This window comes from Scomber scombrus, chromosome 6 (assembly GCF_963691925.1).
Source record: "Scomber scombrus chromosome 6, fScoSco1.1, whole genome shotgun sequence".
Taxonomy (NCBI): Eukaryota; Metazoa; Chordata; class Actinopteri; order Scombriformes; family Scombridae; genus Scomber; species Scomber scombrus.
The window spans coordinates 9,442,418-9,465,563 of NC_084975.1; the positions used below are offsets into that span (position 1 = coordinate 9,442,418).

General features: G+C 41.0%; 1 protein-coding gene across 2 annotated transcripts in view; it reads right to left on the reverse strand.

Annotated features, from left to right (window-relative positions):
- The window catches only part of wwp2 (WW domain containing E3 ubiquitin protein ligase 2), a 57,899-nt gene that overhangs the window by 8,664 nt on the left and 26,089 nt on the right, over nt 1–23,146 (reverse strand). The window contains exons 9-16 of one of the 2 annotated variants that reach the window (XM_062421597.1): nt 23,015–23,104; nt 15,771–15,945; nt 8,293–8,347; nt 6,369–6,450; nt 4,639–4,767; nt 3,127–3,205; nt 2,775–2,846; nt 1,895–1,983 (exon numbers count right to left, since the gene is read on the reverse strand). In XM_062421597.1, coding sequence (XP_062277581.1) covers nt 1,895–1,983; nt 2,775–2,846; nt 3,127–3,205; nt 4,639–4,767; nt 6,369–6,450; nt 8,293–8,347; nt 15,771–15,945; nt 23,015–23,104 — 771 coding nt within the window. The remainder of the gene's footprint in view (nt 1–1,894; nt 1,984–2,774; nt 2,847–3,126; nt 3,206–4,638; nt 4,768–6,368; nt 6,451–8,292; nt 8,348–15,770; nt 15,946–23,014; nt 23,105–23,146) is intronic. The other variant, XM_062421599.1, reaches the window with a different exon arrangement.

Here is a 23,146-nt window from a genome sequence, read left to right on the forward strand (position 1 = left end):
AAAATACAATGAATCCATTAAGGATAGAACATGATCAGCTACAACATATAATATATAGAAAGTTAAAATAACATAAATGAACAAATTAATTTAAAGAAATGTCCAATAGCACACACAAATCCTGCCTCATTAAAAGATCAATAGAGTGTGTGCTTGAATATTAGAAGAAATATCCAAGTTTTTGGAGTCATTTCACAGATACAAGGTTCAGACTGTTGCTTCACTCACGCTGGTTTGACTTTGAAGGATTTTAAGATCTGTAATCCTGAGGAGGACCTAAGTTTTAGAAGCTGCTGCTCAGTTTGTCTTCTATCATTAACTGTTTCACACAGGTTTAACTTTGAGGACAGCTCCGTCGTGCTTGGTTGATTTTATGCATTCCTTCATGTTTATTACCATTGAAGAAGGTTTTCAATGCTACCATTATAATGCTACCATTGATGCTACTTCCAAAAATAATTAAGAGGTTCTAAATCCTGAATTATATGCATAATCTGAACGAATTAATCTTGAATTACATTTGGGCAAATAATGAGTCACATTAAAAGGAACAGTTCAGCATTTTGGGAAATATGTGAAAATGACTCACTTTCTTGGCATAGACATACATAAGACGATTGTTACCACTCTCATGTGTGGCCTGAAGTCAGAGCACTTGGCCAAGAAATAGCTTGAGTACGAAACCCTCCATACAGTCCCAAACTGTCATTTTTACATGTTTGTTTTATACAGACTAAACACACAAGGTATATTAATTAGTGAGCTTTAGAGATGCTGGATTCAGGCTAGTTGTTTGCTGTTGCTAATCGTCTGCCGGCTCAAGCTTTATATTTAACGGACAGACATGAAAGACGTATCGACCTTCCAAATGGAAAGGTGGTAATATACTCCGTCACAACTGCTTGTCAGAAGGCCAAAAAGCACAAAACCCCAAAACCCCAAATTTGAAACATAAAGACAAACATGTAACATTTAGAATCAATACAACAGGGTAGAATTAAAAAAAAAATAAAGACACAAACAGTGAAATGCATGTTAGAGAGAATGAGGGCCAACAAGCACCACCACCAGCTGCAGCACCAGAACCAAGCGCTCCCCCAAAGGCCTGTTCCCTCCTTCTCAGGGTATATGGGAGGAGGAGGAGGAGGAGGAGGAGGAGGAGGAGGAGGAGGAAGGGTATGGATACTGACGGACGGACGGACGCAGACACCTCCCAACATCCCGTCCGTGGTTCTACCCTGTGGTAGAACAGCATGATGTCACCTACCATAGGGTAAAACCACTGACGTGACACCGGAGACAGAAACACAATGCAAAAACCAAAACAGAAAAAGATGAAACACTGCCAACAGAAAAAATAACGACATATATAGAGAGAGGAAGACCTGGAACACAGTGGACGCAGTGGGCAGGATGGATACATGTGGTGGGTGGATGACTGGTGGGGAGAGGGAGGACAGAAGTGTTGCATGGAGGATTCAAGATGAAAAAAATGAGGGGACTCAGAAAAAAGTTAAGAGGCATCAAGTAATTTATAGTATGACCTCTGCTGGTACCCAGTGAGAATTTACCCTCACATACACAATTAATATCTCTCTGGATGAAAAAACCCCAAACATTTCTTCTCCATGCATATTACTTCTTGAAAACCATTTTACAATTTGTTTCAATCCTGCCTGGAACTGACAGTTAATACAAACTTAAAATCTGTTTCCAGAGGAGGGGTGACGGACAGACAGGAACAGGAGAAACACCACCACCAACATTAAAAATAAAAGTTAAAAAACAACAATGTGTTAGACAGTAGTTACAGAAAATCCCTGTAATAGCACACACATAATTACAGAATGTGAGAAAAAGAAGATGGGTGCGTTTGATTTGTTCCTGCTCTCACCTGGCGATGCCGCCGTAGTCCAGCCCTTCCTCTCCTCTCATGATGATGTAGAGTCTCCGGCGAAGGTCGTATGGCTTCACATTCATGATCTGATGACAGAGATCACATAATGTTAGTTTTTGGGGAAACATTTAACATTTATTTTTAACTTAACATTTGTAATCTGCGTAAGATAGTTAAAATGTAACTCTTGTGCTGTCTTGTACTTGTAATTTAATTTAAATTTTTCTATCATGTCTTATATTTATTTTATTGATATGGACCAACGGATGTGTCTGAAAAAAAGTTTTTCTTCTTCTCATCTCGTAATTTTTTAAATTTGTGCATTTCCAGAATTAAATTAACATTGTGAGATATATTTAAATTAACAGTGTTACGATTCCCCAAATCCATGATTCAATGTGGCTTTCGATTTTAAGGTAATGATTAGATTAGATTTTTGATTTAAATATCATGGATCTAACCAAACAGAAAGCTAAACTTAATCAGAAAACCGTTAACATTCTCCAGAGCGTCTGAATGTTCGTTTTGGCTGTTTGCCATGACTCTGCAAGACAAAAATGAAAACTGAAAATGTTCTAATTTCGTATCTACTGCAGGTTAAGATAATAATGACATTTTGTTTGCTCAAACATTGCCACGTTTGGTGAGTCTGTAGAAATAAGTTCTGTATGTGCATGTCATTTGACCTCAGAGATACTACAATTCCTGCACCATCTTTTGATCATTCGAGTATTCATTACTAATTATTAATTTCTCAGTCCAAAGTTGAGCATTAATTTGTTTTGGTGTTTCCAGCGTCTGATGAAATGAGGATGAAGTGAATGTAGTAATACTTAAGTGTGGAATGGAGATGTGTGTGTGTTTCTCTATCTTTGACCTGTTGAAATGAATCCTCAAACAGAGTCTGTCTGGACACAGAGATCTTCACGTGGCTGGGCAAGGCATTGGACTGGACAGAGACAAAAAAAACACATTCAAAGAAGTTAGTAGTTCATTATTAGTGCTTTTGTTAGTAGTGCTCAAAACATTATAATATATATATATATATATTATACTGCTGGTATTGTGTTCTGTAGGTTATCCGCAGCAACCGAGAGGCAGAGACGGACATCTGGAGCAAATAAAACCAAAACTATCTGTATGACTAGACACCGCTAGTGTGAAAATATTTTTTCATAGCTTGTGTGGACAGGAAAAGTTTTATTGTGCAGACTCTACTTAACACTTACATGGCACAGGAAACGGAACTGGTGGTATTTCCACCTGAAGCTGCGATCGTAGGCGCCGGGTGAACCGCCCTGCCGTGACCTGCACACACACACACACACACACACACACACACACACACGGGCGCAAACACACACGCACACACACACACACAGAGAAGGGATAGACTGTTAATTTTATACTGTTGGAAGAAAACAACTGGGGGAATCCTGAAATGAGATTTACAACAACAACAAATCAGTTGATGAACACATGTAATGTCCCAGAAACTTGATGTTCTCCTTTTCAGGAGGCCTTGGTATAAAACAGTGTGGGACTAACAGTTGCAGGCCAGAGACTCAAAGTAAATATCAAATTCACACCAGCCATCCTGCTCTAAATAATCACTTGGTGTGTCTGGGTCTCAAAGACAGAGGTGAGTCCGGGTGTGCAGCTGTGTTAGTATAAGCTCCACCAACCCACTGCACACACACACTGGATATATGCCTTGTCAGCACCGGAGAGACTGAGACGCAGAGAGAAAGAAAGAGAGAGAGATATAGGCAGATAATGGGAGGAAAGCAGGAGAGAGAGAGTGAAATGGTGGGTGAGAAGAAGGAGGCCTCTAATGCGCCGAGCTGCCAGGCACATCTTTGGGTTAGGAAATGGAGACCGCAAGCAAGCGGCAGAGTGTTGGCCGAGGACGCACACTCCTGCAGGATACGGCATAAAAACCCCCAAAAAACAGTAAAGACTCTTTCAGAAGCCCCTCCGTTCGACCACCAGCCTAAAAATACAAGCCTGGAAAAGTAGCTCGCAGATGCACTTGCACACACAGACATGCCTTCTACAGCGGCGACCACACAAGCAAATACACACTGCTGCATGCTGAACGTAAACACAGAAGGGCACCAGCACCAGCAAACACACCCACACACACCAGTGCAGTCTGCAGAGGTTCTGTTGTCGCACATCTGCACATTCTCCTGACTTTGCGGTGAGCTTTGAGACTGCTTCAAGGCAAAGCAAACATCCACAGGCTGAGGGGAAGAAGAGAGGTGTGTGTGTGTGTGTGTGTGTGTGTGTGTGTGTGTGCGTGCGTGCGTGCGTGCGTGCGTGCGTGCGTGCGTGTGTGTGCTTGCTGCTGCTGTGTAAGTATGATTTATTTTTTTTGTCGATGTGAAAACTGCAATGCTGAAGCTGGTTTTGTCTGACTTAAATAGAGATATTTTTCTTAAATGGGCAAAGAGATGAAAGAATGGGTAAAACATGGGCCCAGTTAACATACAGATGAATTAAAAAGGATGATGTGGTTTGGATTAAAAGAGATTTGACCTGATATTTTCAGGTTTTCATTGTTTAAATTAATATCTGCAAATGCAATAATCAAAAAAAATTCAAAAAGAAGTGGATTTAGTTTACTTTATAAGAGTGACAGCGATTATCAGGTCTGTGCCCGTCTATGATTTTCTTTTCTTTCTTTTTTTTTTTCTTAAATCAGCAGGTTTGGGAGGAAGCGCTGAGAGAATATTTACCCTGACTCAAACCCGGGTCGGGGGTCTTTAAAGGTGGTCGTGCGTGAGTTGTGGTCCACAAAATATCGGACTCCTTCTGCGGTGTACTTCATCTCCCAGCCCGGGGGCAGGGGGTGCTCCTTGATCATCCTGTAACAGGGGAGAGGGGCAGTGAGCACGGTCCCAGCCGAAGGGGGCCCTGTCCTGGGGGGATGAAACTAACACACCTCCCCCCCGCCAACCTGTGGATCTAAAGCCCCTGGATGCAACCATACTAAAATCGTGCACTGGCCTACAGCCATGCCAAGGTGAGGTTTAGCTCCTCTGAGGATGCTAAAATGTTTTCAGACTGCCTTCCAACCAGCAGAAAGCGACCCAGAATTTTTGTCTAGGAGTACAGAGGGCCGTCACCAGTGCAGCCCACAGCTGCAAGAGGCCCACATAAAAAAAAGAGCTGACCCACAGTATTATCTTTAATGTGGCACCCTAGCAAAGTTTGTGTCTCTCATCTATTTGCTTTACATTTGAGTCACAGAGCTAAGTATCCATTTTTCTGAAAAAGAAATACCTTGCAATCTTATTTAAAAAACCAAACACTAATTGTTGAGGTCATTTAACAGCATTCCTCTCTTTTCTGAAGGTATTAAAAATCTTTTTGGTAGGATTCACAGTTAAAAAAGTTGTTGGCTGTACAGCCAGCTGAAAGAAAACTATCAAACAACAGAAAGAAACATCAATATCTGAGAATTTTAACTGATAATAACAACTTTCATTTTTGGTTCAGTCGTACAAAATGACTCGGGACATCTCTAAGGCTATCAACTTTGTTTGGATTAGGAAAAAGAGGTGCAATTTAGCAAAAATTTGTAAAAATCTTATTTTCCCCAAAGGTTGCTGGGTATTTTTTTTACTTCAGAAAAACAGATATTTCGTTCTGTGACTATAATTCAACAAAATGGGACTAGTTCCACCCCCGCTGCTTGTAAACACATCTCCACATTCTGACTTTACCTTTCCATATTATTTATATAGAGGAGAAGATGCCCTGCATGTTCTTTTTCATTTTAAAAGACCTAAGATTCAAACTTGATATGTGTGAAACTTGCTTCAGTAAATCGTAACTGACTGACAGAAAGTTAGAGGTTCAATCAGCATGAGTGAGGTGGAGAAGAAAATAATTTTAAGAGCTCTGAAAGTGTCTCAATGTCAAAGAAATAGAAGTTGATGCCAGAAAAATGATCAAATAAATGACCAGTAGATCACAGGGTATCTGACTAGAGGCCAAAAAGTTTCCAAATCCATCTTTAGTTGTTTGTAGTTTGATACCCACACATGTAAAAAAAAAAAAGAAGCTAATTTCTTATAGTGATAGTGTTACTTTTCAGCTTAAGATGACCAATTTGTCAAATTTTGTCATCTTCTTGTAAAATCATTAATTTAAATTTAATTTCCAGGCCAGGCCCAAAGAATTTGTCAAGTTTTCCTCCTCTGGGAGAACGCCTCTCAGTAAATCCTGTGACATTCAGCTCAGTGTTCATTTCTGTTTCATATCATGACATCATGTAGATGAGTCACTCTGTCGTCACAGAAACTGCGTACGATGAGAATATCTTCAACTGTACGAGCAAACACCCAAAGCGACATACCATCTAACAAGCAGGCGATCAGAACAAACCCACGCATGCACGCACATACACACACACACACACACACACACACACATTAGTACGTGTTCCAGTTCATAGTCTCACCCTTGGGTCCGTGGATCGTCCCACTGAGTGGTTCGTGTGTTGTGGTTGACGAAGTACACTCTGCCATTGTCTTGACGCTTCTCTGTGGACACAAACAGCACAGAAACAGTGTTAGTGTTTGTTTGCGGGCGATTCTGAAGTTTAAAGTTGGAGGATTCTTTTTTACAACTTGAAATAAAGTCACTCAGAAGTCAGAAGGATCACCTGATTGTCCCTGACGCTAACAACTTGGGCTCACTCTCTTGGGACAAAGAAAAGGACAAAAAAATCTCACCCCCATGATAGAAAACCAGCAGGTCTGTGTGGTATTTCACTGTGGCTTGATCCAAATACCTCACCAGGGTTAACGTAAGTGTGTGTGTGTGGAATTAAGTTTGTGGTGGAGGTCGTTTGAGAGTCAAATTGACCACGTTGTTGAAGCAAATATCAAACAATGTCTTTTAAAAAATGTAACTAAAAACTACAATGGAGGCAGTCAAATTGCATAAAGGTTTATGAAAGTGTGTAAAAAAAAAAAAAAAAGTGTGTGTGTGTGTGTGTATATGTAAGGCCACTGGTCTCCAGAGAGAGTGGCTGGTGCCCCCCATCCTCCTCCTCCCTCCATCGCTCTGACATCTTTTTCTCATTAACAGGAGTGTGTGGAGGGCCCAGAAACAGTAGTGCTCACATTGCAACTCTTCCTAGCTTTTTCCCCTCTAACTCACTCCAACCCCCACTTTTCTTATCCAGTTAACCCCCCACTACCCCCCCTTCTTCTTTCTAGTTTCTTTAATTTGCCTCTGTCTCTTTTCCGCCTTCTTCTTCTCCATCAATAATTCCCTTATTTTTCTCCCATCTTTCTGTTTTTGAAAACGAGCCTGAAATAAAATTAAATTTAAAAAAAAAAAAAAAAAAGGAGGGGAAGCGACCGCAGATGAAAAAAGGAGTGCGCCAAAGAAGAAGCGAATCTGAGCCAGTGATATAATTGAGGTTTTTCGTCTGAGAGGTACCGCAACATGTTGAAAAGGCATCATGGGCAGGGAGTGAGGGTTTGTTTTTTGTTTTTTTGGAGAGAACATGGCTGTGTGATAATGAAGATTGTGAAAATGTTGGTGGGACAGAAGCGGTGGTGGCGGCGTTCGTTTATGAATGAATGTGTGTGACATGACTGCGCGCAGATCGGATTACATTACTCATTTGGGAAAACGCTGGATGATGTCGAGTCCCATCAATAATGCGGCCTCTGTAATTTGTGGACTTTGGAATAAAAAAAATTTAAAAAAGGGAGCGCGTACAGTGATAAATTGGCGTAACTTGAAAGGAATATTGAGAAGAAACCGAGAGACAAAAAAGGGAAACTGAACATCAACAGGACAAAATCAATCAATTCACTGCTGATCTGCACACTGGGGACCACGAGGAAGAAACCGAGGCAAAATAACAAAAAAACACATATCCAGCATTGTTTTTAATGCTGCAAAAAAATGCATGAATCCATCAGTATTATGCTCAGACTTCTGTGAGGAGAAAAAAAACAAACATTTGTGCCTAAAACCTCAGTGACTAACAGCTGCCTGGAGACATGGCAAAGCACATTTTTACATGATTTAAATGGACTGAATCAAAAAGTTAATATCTTGACAAATTGCATTACTTCACTGTTGACTGCTGAGCAAGACTGGTTAAAAAATACCTACACGAGACTGGTGAGGGATGCAGGTTTTTTGATTGAAAACAACTTGGACTGATCAGATTGACTTCAACAATAGACACATCCAACAGGTACAGAGGTGTTTAAAGCCCTTCTGCAGCCTCCAAATTCCAAATTTGGATTAAAACCTCAAAGAAGCTCAAACATCAGGCAATTTGAGAACAATTCAGAATCCCTCACTGAGAGTATCTATAGGCTGAGTGTGTTTGTAAGAAGTGTGGAGGATAAACTTACCCCATCCAGGAGGCAGTGAGCCCAGAGGGTCATTTTCCACCGGAGCACCAGACGGCTGAGAGAGAAACAGAGAGAGAGAGAGAGATACAACAATTCCAGTTAGGACACCTTTCAGTCTCTCTCCTCATCCACCTCTCTGTTCAGATCTCTCCCCCGTTTCTTGTCTTTGTACGGCACTGTGTGAAATTCTTGCGTCCGTCCGCTCGGTTTCTCACCGCAACGTCAAGATGAGGAGGAGGAGGAGGAGGAGGAAAAAAAAATAAAGACAGAAAGAAAACGAGGGAAAGCCAATGAAGTTGCAGATGAGTGAGTAAAAAAAAAAAAAAAAAAAGCCAGTGAAACTCACTCGTAGACCTGTCCCGAGCTCGGAGAATCAAGACTGAGCAACAAATGTGTGAGATTAAGTCTTTCACTTGACCTCGCTAACTTCACAGCGATACCTGTTAGTAAGTCAGGCAGGCTGAAGAAGTATGTGTGTATGTGTGTGTGTGTGTGTGTGTGTGTGTGTGTGTGTGTGTGTGTATGTGTGTGTGTATGTATGTGTGCGTGTGTGTGTGCATGTGTGTAAGAAAGGTGGGGGTGGCTCCTCTCTGCTGCAGCGGTAAGGGGCGACTGACAGAGCTGGCCGGCCGGCGGCTGGTATGCCTTCCAAAAACTACACGCTCGGTAGGAGGATAAAACAACAACCCTGTTCCAATGAGCTCACTGGCTGGATGCAGGCCCCACCTCCTCCCCGGCTTCCCGCTTCACCTCCCCAATACATCCCACCCCCTCCTCCTCCTCCCTGGCACCCCTCCCTACCCCACCCTGAGGTCCTCCTCCTCTTGCTCTCTTCAAGCGCTGCTGTGAAAGTAGGCAGGGAAGTGCGATGTCTGAGGGAACTGAGGGAACATTCATGCTTGTTCCAGACTGGACACCCGCCCCCTCCTCCTCCCCGCCCCACCCACCCCGGGGCCTGACAAAAGGCACCTTTATTCACCCTGGGCCTGGAAACCACTGTGGGGTTTACTCAGCCTGCACTCATATATACACACACACACACACACACACACACTGACAAAAAAAAAGAAAAAAAAAAAAAGAGTGTGCGCCACGGTATGGAAAGTTTGTCCGTGGCAAACAGTCGGTCAATGTGAACATTCTTATGTTCGGAGTACACACACACACACACGCACACACACGCACACACACGCACACACACACACGCACACACACCCACGAATATATTAGCCTGAGTGGAAAAGTAGCTGAAAGAAGCTAGTCAGGAATTAGTGGGCGCTGATGGGTTTTCATACTAAAAAGAAGTTTATTGAACTGTTCCCATTGGAATTTTCTTGCAAACAACTTCAGCATCATTTACAGCAGAGATCAGCACCCTTTAATGATGATGGTGTAAATAAAAAAGGTGAGCTCTGTGTGGGGATTTTAAGAAGCTAGACAAAACACCAGAACAAAAAAACAAACAACAAAAAAACCCCATCAATACTAAAGGAGAGAGATCTTGTTGAAGTGATGTTGTGCTTGCTGGTTTTTGCAGCACAGGTAGCGCTTGTTTGGCAACACAACATTTTCCAAATGAAAGCTGGTGGACCTTTAAAGTTTGTTTTTTTCTTGCACCACAAAAGTGATGATTATTTCCTGAGAAGCTATAAAGCGGAGCATTATCCGCCGAATGTCAACGTCACTTTACGCAGCATTTCCCAAAAAGAAATGTGACTGTGCCCATTTAAAGTGGCCCTGTCATGGAAACTGTGAGAGAGAGCTGGGGATGGAAAGGACTGGGCCTGCTGGAGGAGCAAGAGTGGGCACAGAACAGGGTTAAAGGGTGTGTGTGTGTGTATGTATGTGTGTGTTTGTGTGCTGCTCCCATCGACAGCCAATCTATGGCCCAGCGCCCCACCCTTATGGGTTTTCTGTGACTAAAAAAGGTAAAAGGAGAATATAATGATATAAAGACATGATGACTTCATCCTGGCTCTGACCATTCAGCTCCTCGGCAGCTTCCAGACAGAGCGAGGGCTGGAGGGAGGAAAAGAAAGAGAGACAGAGAAAACAAGAGAGGGGGAGAGAGAGAGAGAGAGGGGAAGAGAACAGCGTGTTGGCAGACACGTGTGAAATAAAAGTTTGGGTGTTATGGATCTGGAAGGAATACACCGCAAAAGGCGCGTTTTTGAGGCAAGGCGCCGCAGGTGAAAATGGCGGTTTCGGCTGGTCACTTCTAAACATGAGTAGAAAGCTGCTCACACAGCTGTGGTTTTAAAACAGACACAAAAATATTAGTTAGTAGTAAAACTATTATTTCATACGACTGTGAAAAGCTGTTTTCACGTTTCTGTTGCGATGACAACTCGCCACTTGTTCTCCACATCTGCAAAGAGCAGAGAGGGAAAAGTGTGTGTACACAAGAGAGAGAGAGAGAGAAAGTGAATAACAGGACTCCAGTAAACTTGAGGTCTTTGAGTTCATCAGCCTTTCAAATGCTTTGGAAATGTGTCTGCTTCAGACTGATCGAACAAAGTGGTTTTTGTTGCAGGTTTGGAATTTATTATAGTGAAAATTTAAATGTTCTGCTTTGCCCGCTCCATGAATTTGGGATGGAGGTTCAATATTCTAAATAGAGGCGGTTTGGAGAGCCAAACACTGAATTAAACCATCTTAAATTGAAATAGCAGGTCAATTAAATAATACACCATCTATCTTCTTATCAATCTAGCAATAGCATTCATATATTATTCACTGAATCTGATTTTTTTATACTTTATTTTTGGACAAAAATACAACTAATAGAATAAAATGTTTTTAAAAATGTTCTCATTTTCCTACCACTCAAAGCACTTACTCCAAATCCCAGCATGCACCTATTCTCACACACGCTCATCATCTAACACTCACTGACACACACACACACACACACAAATTAAACAAAATACTTGGTTGTTTGAACATGTTAATGGCAAAACAAGTCCAAAGTATGGCAGCGCAATTAAGAACTGAGCAACTGGCTACATTTAACATACTGTACATAATAATTTCATCATTTTTCATTGTGTCAATGCATTGTTGGATTTAACTTTAATTGCATCTATTCACAATAATGAACATACAGAAATTTACCAGATTTACTATTTAATTCATTTATGAGGTTTTTCCCCTCATGCTGCAAATTGAATCAAAAATGTTCCATCTTATATCACACTTTTTCTTTCCTCCCTCTTTTTTGTTATTTTTTTTAAACATTGTTCTATACTAATTTAAGGCCTTTTCAATGTGAAGCACTTTGTGTATATAATTTATTTTGTTTGCACTTTGAGCTGCATTTCTTGTATAAAAGGTGCTATACAAATAAAGTTATTATTATGATTATTATTATGATTATTAATACAATCTGAGTGTAGTATAAACAAAAACCAGCATTAGTGCAGTTTAAGTAAGTGCTATTCATTGTACTTTCAGGGAATAAACCACTTTTTTAAAAGTTCTCCATGGAAACGTGAGCCTGGACAGGATGTGTGTAAACATGAGTGAGTGTGACGTGCGGCTGCGTGGACGTGTGTGTATGTGAGTTTTCTGTTCTGCGCAGCGAGTGATGAAACACAGGGGCTGATTCAGGTGCTGCTGTTAGGGCTCCTTGTTCCAGCCAGGATGGATAGAAAGTCAAGAGAAGCAAGAGGACGAGAAAAGAAGGAGGCAATTGAAGGAAGATGAGGGGGAGGGGGAAGGGTGAAGGACTGATTCGAGGGTGGAGGATGGAGTGGTGAAAAACAGAAAAAAAGAAAGAGAAAGAGGGGAGAGGTCATCTGAAATGAGGCAGAATCAAAATAAAGATATTATGGTTTGAAGCGATAGAGAGGGGGATTTTGGAGAGGGGAGATTGGGTGGTGTGGGTTTTTTTGGAGAGGCGACAGAATGATGGAGGGTGGGAGGAGGTGAGGTGGGTGGGGAAAGGATAAAGGATAGAGGTAAAGGAAAGGAACGCGTGTAGAGGTGAAGGAAAGGAGGGGGGCAAAGAGAAGGGAGAGCCGGAAACTGCAGTTAATGACTCCGAGGCTGCTCTCTCTCTGGGGTTCCTAACGAGCTGCAATTACTGTGCAAACACACACACACACCACCACTGTGGGACAGCCAAAGAGTGTGTTTGCAGGGATCTTTGTGTAGTTTATACATAAAAACTCTTAATACATGCACACTCCAGTGCTTGTGTTTATGAGTTTGCACATACACAAGCACTCTGTGTGTGTGTGTGTGTGTGTGTGTGTGTGTGTGTGTGTGTGTGTGTGTGTGTGTGTACACTCGAGGACTGCCAGCCCCTTGACCCTGTTTGGTTGTCATGTGCTACAGAGAAGAAATGTGGCACCTGACCTTGACATTACAGCCATGTACACACACCTCTAACAAAATAACTACACCCAGACACAAACAATGAACATCCACAGTGAAGGAAACAGACTTATTCTGATTTTGAAGACTACAAATGTTTGTTCCAGGATGGTCCTACAAATTATTACTATTACTAATTATTTTTTCACACACACACACACACACACACACACACACACACACACACACACACACACACACACACACACACACACACACACACACACACACACACACACACACACACACACACACACACACACACACACACACACACACACACACACACACACACACACACACACACACACACACACACACACACACACAGCAGTAAAACATGTGGATGTGTTCACAGCTCAGATATGAGCCTGTTTGTGTGTGTTTCTTGTTCACACACACTGGGGCCATAAATAGTTCCTGCTATCAGCAGTGTGGGCATTCCAAGACGGAGCAGTGTACTATCAACATGGAGGGCCGACCTGCCTGTTGCCTTTTCTCACACACGGGGGGGTGGGGGTGGGTTGGGGTTTTAGGCAAGATTTCCAGCCCACACCTAACCAGTGTAGAGCGTGTGTGGTAATTCGTCTCTTTAAATCAACCATTTTTGTCATTGCATTTTCTCAAAGGAGTCAAAAAAATGCCCCAAAATTTACAGCCTGGGTAGTACATACAGTATTTAAAGGATGGGTTAGGAAATATTCAAAGCATTCTTATTTGTTAACAAACAAAGACCCCAACTAATAACTGATCCCAGTTATTATATAGTAAAAAGTAAAGTCTGTATATCCAAAGCATGATATGTCTTGTGCCATAGAGCTCCAATGTTGTTATTGTTGTTGAAAACCTAATTAAAACACAGCAATGAACTACACTGTTGCACTCATGGATGTAAAAGAGAACTGGATACAGTGTCAGAGGCTCAGTGACACATGAAGCTAAAAAATGTTCTTCTTTGAGTGGTTAAAGCGAATGTCACATAATCGCAGCGTCCCTGGTTTCGAATCTGGCAAGGGACCTTCGCTGCAGGTCATTCCCCTCTCTCTCCCTGCTTCCTGTTGGCCTCTATGCCACTACTGTACTTATTAATAAAGGCAAAAAATGCCCCAAAATAAATCCTTTTTTTTTAAAATAAAAAAAGTACTTCTGGGTTCTTCCTTTTCTGCCTTGCTTCTGCATTATGAAGCATGCGCACAAGCAACTTTAGCTAGCCAAAGAAGTTAGCCCTCCAGTTAACTTGATTAAGGATGAAACAAACTATCTAATCGTGCGGCTTTTCCAGACTATCCAATGTGATTGGACAGAACGGATCAAATTCTGATAATAAAATTAATCATTTTGTGGGAACTATGATGCTCAGAAAAATGTATCCGCTTACAGAGGTCTCTTTGCACAATGCAAGTCTTTTTGGGCCCAATAGCATCACGTGATGTTGTAATAACAGTTTGGCCACTATGAAAAATTGGCTTAAAAGCCTGGCGCTCCTCCTGGGGGCTTAGTTACACTAGGTGAAACAAACCTGCTGCTCACACCCTGCCTAGGTCCAGACCTTTGAATCCTCCTGCCCTAGAGTACCAAATGTGGATGACGAATGTTCATCCACCACTGAAAATAGTCCCCAACAAACACACTATTTCTTCCCATTTGAGTCATATTTGCTGAAAATACACAGTCCAGCTGTTCTAGGAGAATACTGAGTCTTACTTAAAAAGTGAAAGTATTTATTTCAGACTCAATTTTAAAAATGTAGTAAAATCTGGTGGGCTTGCGACTGAGTGGTCTATGATAAATCACTTGTGGTCAGTTTTCAAACAGAGATAGAGATGAAGGGTTGCAGGGTGTAAAAAAAACAAGAAAACAAGTTGGGTATGAAATAGACTGTGTGAAAAAATGAGAAAAGAAAAGGGCAGGGAAGTGATGATGGATAAAAGGGTAGACAGAGGATGAGAGGGTTTAACGGATGGTTGGATTGAAACCGTAGCTGTTAAAAAAAAAGGATTAAGTGAAGTGAAACGCACAAAGACAAACATAAGCCTTTGTGTAGACTGGGACGCAACACAAACAATTTCATAAGAACTAGCACACACACACAAAAACACAGAGGGTGGGGTGTTTTTATAGAAGCCTGTAAGAGTTTTAAGGCTGGTTTTTACTAATGGTCCATTGAGAAAGTTCTGTTGTTTTAGTCCCGTAAGTCTTTACTGTCTGGCTGCAGTCTGACCTTCACTGAGAGGACAGATACTTTTAGAGAGACAGGCCAACCTCGGCCAACTTCACTGGAAAAAATACTAGAAACAGAACAGAAAGGATCACATGACATCTTTAATCCCCACTATAGACAACTTATTTTCACAAAATGAAATTAAATACAAAGTCAAAATAAAGATGTGTTTACCGGCAGGAGGATTTAAATTTTTTTAAACTTCATGGATTTAAAAAAAATGGTTTAATCTTCACTGATTAGTTTCCATCTATGGAATTACTTATGTATGTTGATTAAAGATAGCTGATTGTTTTTTGGGGGGTTTTTTTAAAGAAAAAAATATTCTCTTGGGAATATTTTCTGGTTTATTTAGTCTTTTGTATGGTAAACTGAATATCTCTAGCTGTGGACTGTTAGTGCAAGGGAGTCATCTTGGGCTGTGGAAAACTGTGCTCTCGATTTTTCACCATTTTCTGACATTCAATGGACCAAACGACAATTTGATTAATCGAGAAGATACTTGACAGATTAAAAGATGAAAATGATTCTGTTTTTCAGTTTCATCTGATGATTGTGGTTCTATCAGGCTGAAAAAGGAGGACGTGACTAAAAAGCATCCCACTTGTTAATCAGTGAGGTCTTTAGTGGAGAGGCTGCACAGGTTCCATCACGTCCATGTGGTTTAATGAGCTCATGTTGGCTGTTTAATCTACTTTATGATTAAAGTACCTCAAAGTGACATAGCAAACTTTGGGGAGGAAACGAAAGGCAGAGGTGATATTTTCAGGGAGTCTATTTTGCAGTAAGTCAAGTACTGATCCCCTGCAACGTTTGGCTCAGCAGGGTAAACCCAGAGTGCTGTGTTCATGTAGATGGTGCAGGTGGAGGTGTGGAGTACCTGGTAGAGGAAGCGCTGGCTGAACTGGTGCATGGCGCCCTGCAGCTGGCTGCGCTGGCTCTGCCACTGCTGATAGTTGCGCACAGACTCGGCCGTGGGCCTCTGCCATGTGGTGGTCCTGGTGTTGTGGTCAACATAGTAGTACCTGCCCCGTTGGTCCACACGCTTCTCCCAGCTGAGGGGGGGGGGACAGAAAGGGGGGAGTTAGTTATCTACAACATCTTTATTAAGCATGTCGAGTGTGGGTGGTTGTATAAAAATGGCTGGTGATAGTAACAGGCTGATTTATAGAGACAAGTAAAAATAAACAGATCGAGAAAAGGAAAGAAAACAGTTAAAAAAAAAAAAAGGCGAGAGACAGAGAGTGGGAAGGAAGAAGAGGAAAACAAAAGGGAAGTGAGAGGGGATAAAGAAGTAAAGATGTAAAGACCCCAGGGACAAAGAAGGAAAGACAGGGAGAAGGAGAACAAGAGAAGAGGAAGGAAATGAGAGATTATGCTGCAACAACAGTAAAACCAACCTGTTTCTAATAGAGGACTTTATTAAAGCTGTGGATCACTGAGGTGAGTAGAATTAAACATATACCAACACACCTGTAAAGTTAAGCCCCCTGCCATTTGAATTTAACATATCTTCATTTTTAGTACTTCTTCATTTTTTATTTTTTACATGTTCCAAAACTACATGATCAGCGTCCTACAAACAGAGACGCAGAACATCTGTTATTTTCACCGAGCACTTCATCATCACAGCTCTGACTCGGCCTCAGACATAATCAAACGGTTCATATTAAAAACACAATGCCAGCCCTCAATTACCATGATGAAGGAAAACAATTAGAGACGCCAGCTCTCTGAGTGACAATAACCATGTGCTGCTGCGCTCTGTGTTTGTGTGTCAGTGCCTGCCAGTAGCATTACTTCGAGGTCTATGTATATCCTGTTCTTCCCCTGAGATGGGGGGTCTGGACCGAGACCGAGATATAGACAGTCCACAAAGGCAAACACACACCAACACAAAAGGATACACATGGCCAAGCTTGAACACACACACACACACACACACACACACACACACACACACACACACACACACACACACACACAAGTTCCCTGAACTCAGCAGGACTGACTGCTATTCTGCTGCTATTCTCACATGTCTGACTTAAGCGCAACAGAATTTGGAAGAGAAAACAGCACGGACTTCCGTATGCTAACAAAAACAGGCAGTGCAGATACCAGTAGGCTTGAGAAAAGCACACACACACGCACGCACGCACGCACACACACACACGTAGTCCATAACTGCACTTCTACAGCAGGCATGATGTTAAACTACATGTTTTGTAGATGGTTCATCACTGTTTTTTAAGGGTTTTCTGCAGTGGTCTAACTGTGTTTCCACTGCAGTCAGGATGAGAAACACCAGCAGCTACTGCAACGAATGTGTGACTTGGAAAATAAATTTTGCTCTGCGCCACTTCAGTGACCTCTAATCAGTCAAAATCTTGGATGTTCTAAATCCCTAGACGTTACCTGTCAGGAACACACTTCTCAAAGCTGTTGGATTACAATTAAAACGTGAGGTTTCATGACTGGTGTAAATCTGGATAATAGACAGAAGCACTCACACACACACACACTGATACTCAGTTGGACTGTGAAGTGGCTTTTCATTTGCTTGGTCATCCCAGTAGTCCAGGTTCTCTAAATTGAGTCACTGTGGTTGCGCTGAAACTATTAATGCACGCGCACACGCACACGCACACGCACACGCACACGCACACGCACACGCACACGCACACGCACACGCACACGCACACGCACACGCACACGCACACGCACACACACACACACACACACACACACACACAGTGCAGTGAGAGAGCTGCATGAAAGATGAGGCAGGGTATTACAGTGAGTTTAAATGCTAAATACATGTTTACTTTAAGTTCCAATCCTCAAGATTTTCATGGTCTTTAACAGATTCAGTTCATTCACTTCAGTCTACTCACACACGAGATTCAGAATGTACTATACAGTTACTCTTAAAAGGATCTCTATATTTCAAGTCTGTCTTAAAAGATTTCCTCAAAATGTGATTTCAGTGTAAGTAATGGAGGAAAAAATCCAAAGTGTGTCCACACTTTAAAAGTTGATGTTAAGCTTATGAGGCTTCAGCAGTCTGAGCTAGTCATTCAAGTGGATATCTGCTTCATATCTAGCTTCAGATACATTTTTAAAGACATTTTTGCACAGAGGGACTGTGCATTTTGTCCCCCATCACTTGTACTGTAAGTGCATTATAAAAGGATCTTCTAATGGTCAGTATGAACAGGAGGGATGATTACTGGATGAAACTGTTTTAATGTTTATTTGGCGACATGACTGTTGTTTTGAGACAGATAGGTTTCATAATAAAAATGTTCAACTGGTGAATCACAGGGTAAATGATATGGTGAAGCAATAACAGGAAATGCTATAAATCTTTCACTGAATTTGGCAGTATTTTGTTGGGGGTGTAATTTTTTGCAAGAAACTACTGGAAGAAGAAGCAACAACAAGTTTTCACCTTGAAGATTTTCATTATAGAAAGCTACCTAGAACAGCTAAAGTGAGAAATGTAATAACAAGAAATGCAAATAATAGCTGCGTAAAATGCGTGTGAATGATGACAACTGAAATAAATTGCAGAGCTTTGCTAAAAAGGCAGACATCTGAAATACATTTTGCTTGAAAAACCTGAAGACTTAAAACACACTGCACTGCTGAAAAAGCTGGAAGCTGAACTGCATTACCGGAAAAAGCTAAGAGTTAAAATACTGCATGTTGCTTAAAAAAAAGCTGGAAGCTAAATTTAACTGGATATGCACGTGACCATTGTTGTTATAGATCATCCGCCCCTCTCAACACATTTTGATGCTTTGGAGGACATTGCAAAGCTCTGGTCACTGTAGGCCTCCTTTGACTTTATAATAATGGACAATCTTAACCTGACTGGCTCTATGACAGCTTTAACACATTTAAAAAAAACAGTGCCTGGAACTTAATCCTTTTCAGCTCATACACAAACCAACCAGATCAAATTTCCAAAAATCGTAGTGCACATGAATTGATGACATACATACTAAGAGACCACACTAAGACTCTGTCTCTGGAGTTCTTTCTCTTATCATAAGTAATCACTATTCTGTCCCTTTTGTCACAGACACCAAAATCCTGAAATCTGATAAATGATTTGTCCACTTTCACTATTACTGACCCTGCCGTGACAACTGAAAACTTTTCATAATCTTCTAATCTTCTTCATATTGCTGACAGACTTTCCCTTATAAAAAACACATAATTAAAAAGGTTCTCCCCACAACTTTCTGATGACATCCACAAACACTAAAAAGTCTGGTTCAAGGCTGGATCTAGTGACACCCCTGAGAACTGGTTAATCTTAAAGTAACAAAGAAACATCTGCACCAGTATGATTAGAAGGGCTAAATTTAATTATTGGCAGTCAGCTCTCCCTGCCTGTGATAGTTTCACTAAAGTTTGGAAGACTATAGTAACTCTTAAGAATTCATCATGGTCACATCTCCCAACACGAATCAGGCAAGTATCTGATCATATCATCACCGTTTTTTCTCCACTGGCCTTTTTTTAAAATGACATGTCTGCAGATTCAAAAGTAAACGATCACCATACTTGTCCAGCAGAGAGAGTTTCCAACAACTCGGATTTGGTGAGCAGTTCACAAAGCTCTGATTATGTTAAAAGCATGCAAATAGTTGTGGAGATAATCTTGACCCATATCTTCTTCATTTAAGTGCCACCTTAATCTGCCCACATTTAGCACATATTTTAACCAAACCTTTTTAACAGTCATACTTCCAGCTAGAGACTGGAATTTATTTTATTGATACCAAGCCATTATCGATTCTGCTCATCGGTCTGAATCTTTATCGATTCATAACTGTTTTATTATGTCCACTGTTTATCAATGACCTAGCATGCTGCATTAATGAATGAATGAATGAATTAGAAATCATCTTACAGTCTCCTGCCCGTATGAGAATAACAAAATGAGTGAGAGGTGGAGTGCTCCTCTGTGTTATTAATGTTAACGTTATATATTTATCATTGGAGAGCAGAATGAGCACCACGTTATTTTCTTCACCTCAGAGTTGGTTTAAGCAACAGTACCACAACAATATTTTAATCTGGAGACCACCTTGAAGCCAGTAACTATAGACAAAAAAAATATACAGAAGAAAAAGGACAAAGATTTGAAGAACAAAAGCATGATTGCTTCAGGATTCACACTAATGATACTTTGTTGACTTGTGGTCAGCTACAGAACAGCACCCCGGGAGCAGGTAGGTTTAAATATCTTGCTCAAGGACACATCAGCAGCGTGGTTGATTGCAAACACAGGGAGCTATTTGGTTGAAGATTTAGTCTCTCTGACTACTATGCCTGTGAGCCTCCTTTAAAAAGGCAGGAAAAACACTGGTCCCTCTCTGATATTAGCACTAGCTAGTTATTTACTGGAGCCAGGGAAAAAATCCCATAACCCACAGAGGCCTGTCTGAGAGTCTCTACTTAGTTCTGCTACTGACTTTAACTCTATGCATCAATCGTGTCATTAACTATCTACTCTGTGTATTTCTTGGAACTAGAAGTGAACAGTCTCCTCACTGTGAACTGTCCAGATCAGGGGTTTTACATTATGGGTCTTCTTTAGGATGGTCCATTCATTATTCATCAACATGCTGGGTGAGAGCAGATGCTTGGAGTTTGCTTTGCTCTGTTTCTATCCATTTCTAGTTTGACTGAGATCAAAGTATTATAACTGATTTAATTCTGGAGGATTTTGTGTTATGTTTGATTCAGATGTCTGTGCTACTTTAACAGCTTGTAGTAAAGCTGAACATTGGAACAACATAACTCTCATCATTTAAGCTACAAAAACAGAAAGAAATCCATGCCTACAGATGTCAATTAGTGGTGGGACAAATAATCAGTATAGAAATACATAAGAAATAAATTAAAGTTTTTTTGCCCAAAAAATCTATTTCAGGAAAAAAGGATACTCTCAGGAGATTTCTTGGCACAGGAAAAACTGAATTATAGCACAGTCTTACATAGGATCTTACGTGGGGCTGGTTGAGCATCTCAGTTTAAGTATTAAGTGTTTTTTTTTTTTTTTTTTTTAAAGAGATAAAAAAAGTCTAGATCAAGCAGGAAGATGGCCTTGTGAAAACACTCGTTCATGGGGGACCACCAGCAACAGAAAAGAATGAGAGAGAATGCATTCCTGATTGACAAGGTATTGATTAAAGTTTTGATGAAGTTGTAAATCAGCATCAGCTCTTTTCTTTCGCCTGTCGGCATTATAAAATGTGACTGCAACATTTTGGTTTTGTAGAGCTTGGATTTCTGTCTAACCATGATGCTTTAAAAATGAAAAGTTTCTTTAAAATATATCAGTTTTCAATTTTGAAATGAAATATTGAATATAAACACACAATGTTGCTTCACAGGCACATTTCATTTGTTTCACTTTGTACAAATAACCTTCTCTAAACTGTATTTTCAACACTGTGGTTGACAGACATCATGCAATGCTGACAAATCTGGCTTTATGTAAACACAGCATCAGTTTTAATTAAAGAGGTCCTGCTATGTGTAGACCGAAAGAACGTGTGTTATGACGACTAAAAAACCAGATGGGTCGAGCTTGTGATGCATCACTCGTTACAAGGTCCGCAGTGCATTTGATAAAGAACAGTGTGACTAAGAAGCTTCGGATGGCTTTGATTATTTCAGCTTCCAAACCTAGATTGCCTAATCCCCCCTCCCCCCACCTCTCTGCTCTGCACCCCAACCTCTAAACAGTTCCTGGTGTGTGCATCTGGAGCGCTAGCCCGGCATTAGCCTGCTAATTGATCCTCTAAAGGGCCACGGCGGCCAGCAGCCAACACAGTGGTGGATGGAAGTACATGTGGCGCTAAGAAAGGACTTTTGTTCTCTGGGCCCCCACGCTCTCCTTCCTTGTATGGAAAAACTGAGATGGGGGGGGGGGGGGGGGGGGGGGGGTGTGTGTATGTGTGGAGGTTTGGGGGAGAAGCGGGTGGGGTGGAGTGACCTTTTCCAAAAAACAGCCTCTCTTTCTCTCTGTCACACAGTCACACACTTGGAGAAAATCAATAAATAATCATTGCAAGTAAAAATGTTGGGGGGAAAAAGGGCTGGACTGTGTGTACACCATTATGAGAGCAGTATACAGAGCCAAAAACACTACACTCTCATTATGACGGCTTAGCAAACAAACGTAACAATCAAAGCGGGTGATTTAGAACCAATTAAAATGGTGAGTTTCTTTTCTGCTGTTATGTATGAGAACATGAAACATTACTAAAACAAATAAACAAGAAATGAAAAAACTCGGAGACTGGACCTGAAATCTGAACATCAGCATTCCTCTAGACACATGAATGCCTAACAGTAAATCTGTGTATATTTATACTGTATATTCTTTACTGATGCTCAATGAACAGCTTGAGATGCGCACTTAAACTAACATCTGCCTGTACGTTACAGAAAAACACTTTACTTTCTGTTTAGCTGTTTCAATTTGAGAACTTGTTTTAACTTAATGCACATTTTCATTCCTTTTGTTAAATAGTACCTTGGAAATTCTGTAGGCTGGCTCATAGCTAGATATAACAGAGACTCTGCAAATGGAAATGAGCTAATAGCTCAATCTGTCATACATCATCTCCTCTCAATGTGAGATTAATGTTTTTGTGTTTAATCAAGACTAAATCACTAATTTACTAAATGAAACTGTTAAAAGTCTCTCTGCTGCTGAAATGACTGCATTTGAATCTGTTACTGAGAATCCCTTCACTGAAGTACGCTATTTTCTTGATTTTCTTCACATTACATTCACTGTCTGCGATCCACAACAATCAAGACTTCCACAAAAAGGGAAAATGTCTTTTTTTTTAGGTTACTTCTAAGCATTTTGCCATTTTGCCAGATTGACATCAGCTATGTGAATTGATTACATGATACACAGGCAGACTACTGTGACTTCAAAGTCTAGTCCTGGAGATTAAAAAACTTTATACACCTATTGGATTTTAACCAAATACATGTCAATTGATACTTATGAACATTACATCCCATTTCCAAATCTGTCCCACCAGTTGCAACTGAATTCTACACACTGCTTGTTTAAAGACATACCCCGGTGGAAGTGGTCTCTCCCATGTTGTGGTTTTGGTGTTGTGGTCGACGTAGTACACTCTGCCATGAGGCAACACCCTCTGCTCCCAGCTAAACAGAGAGACAAAAAAACACACAGATATGCACTTACTT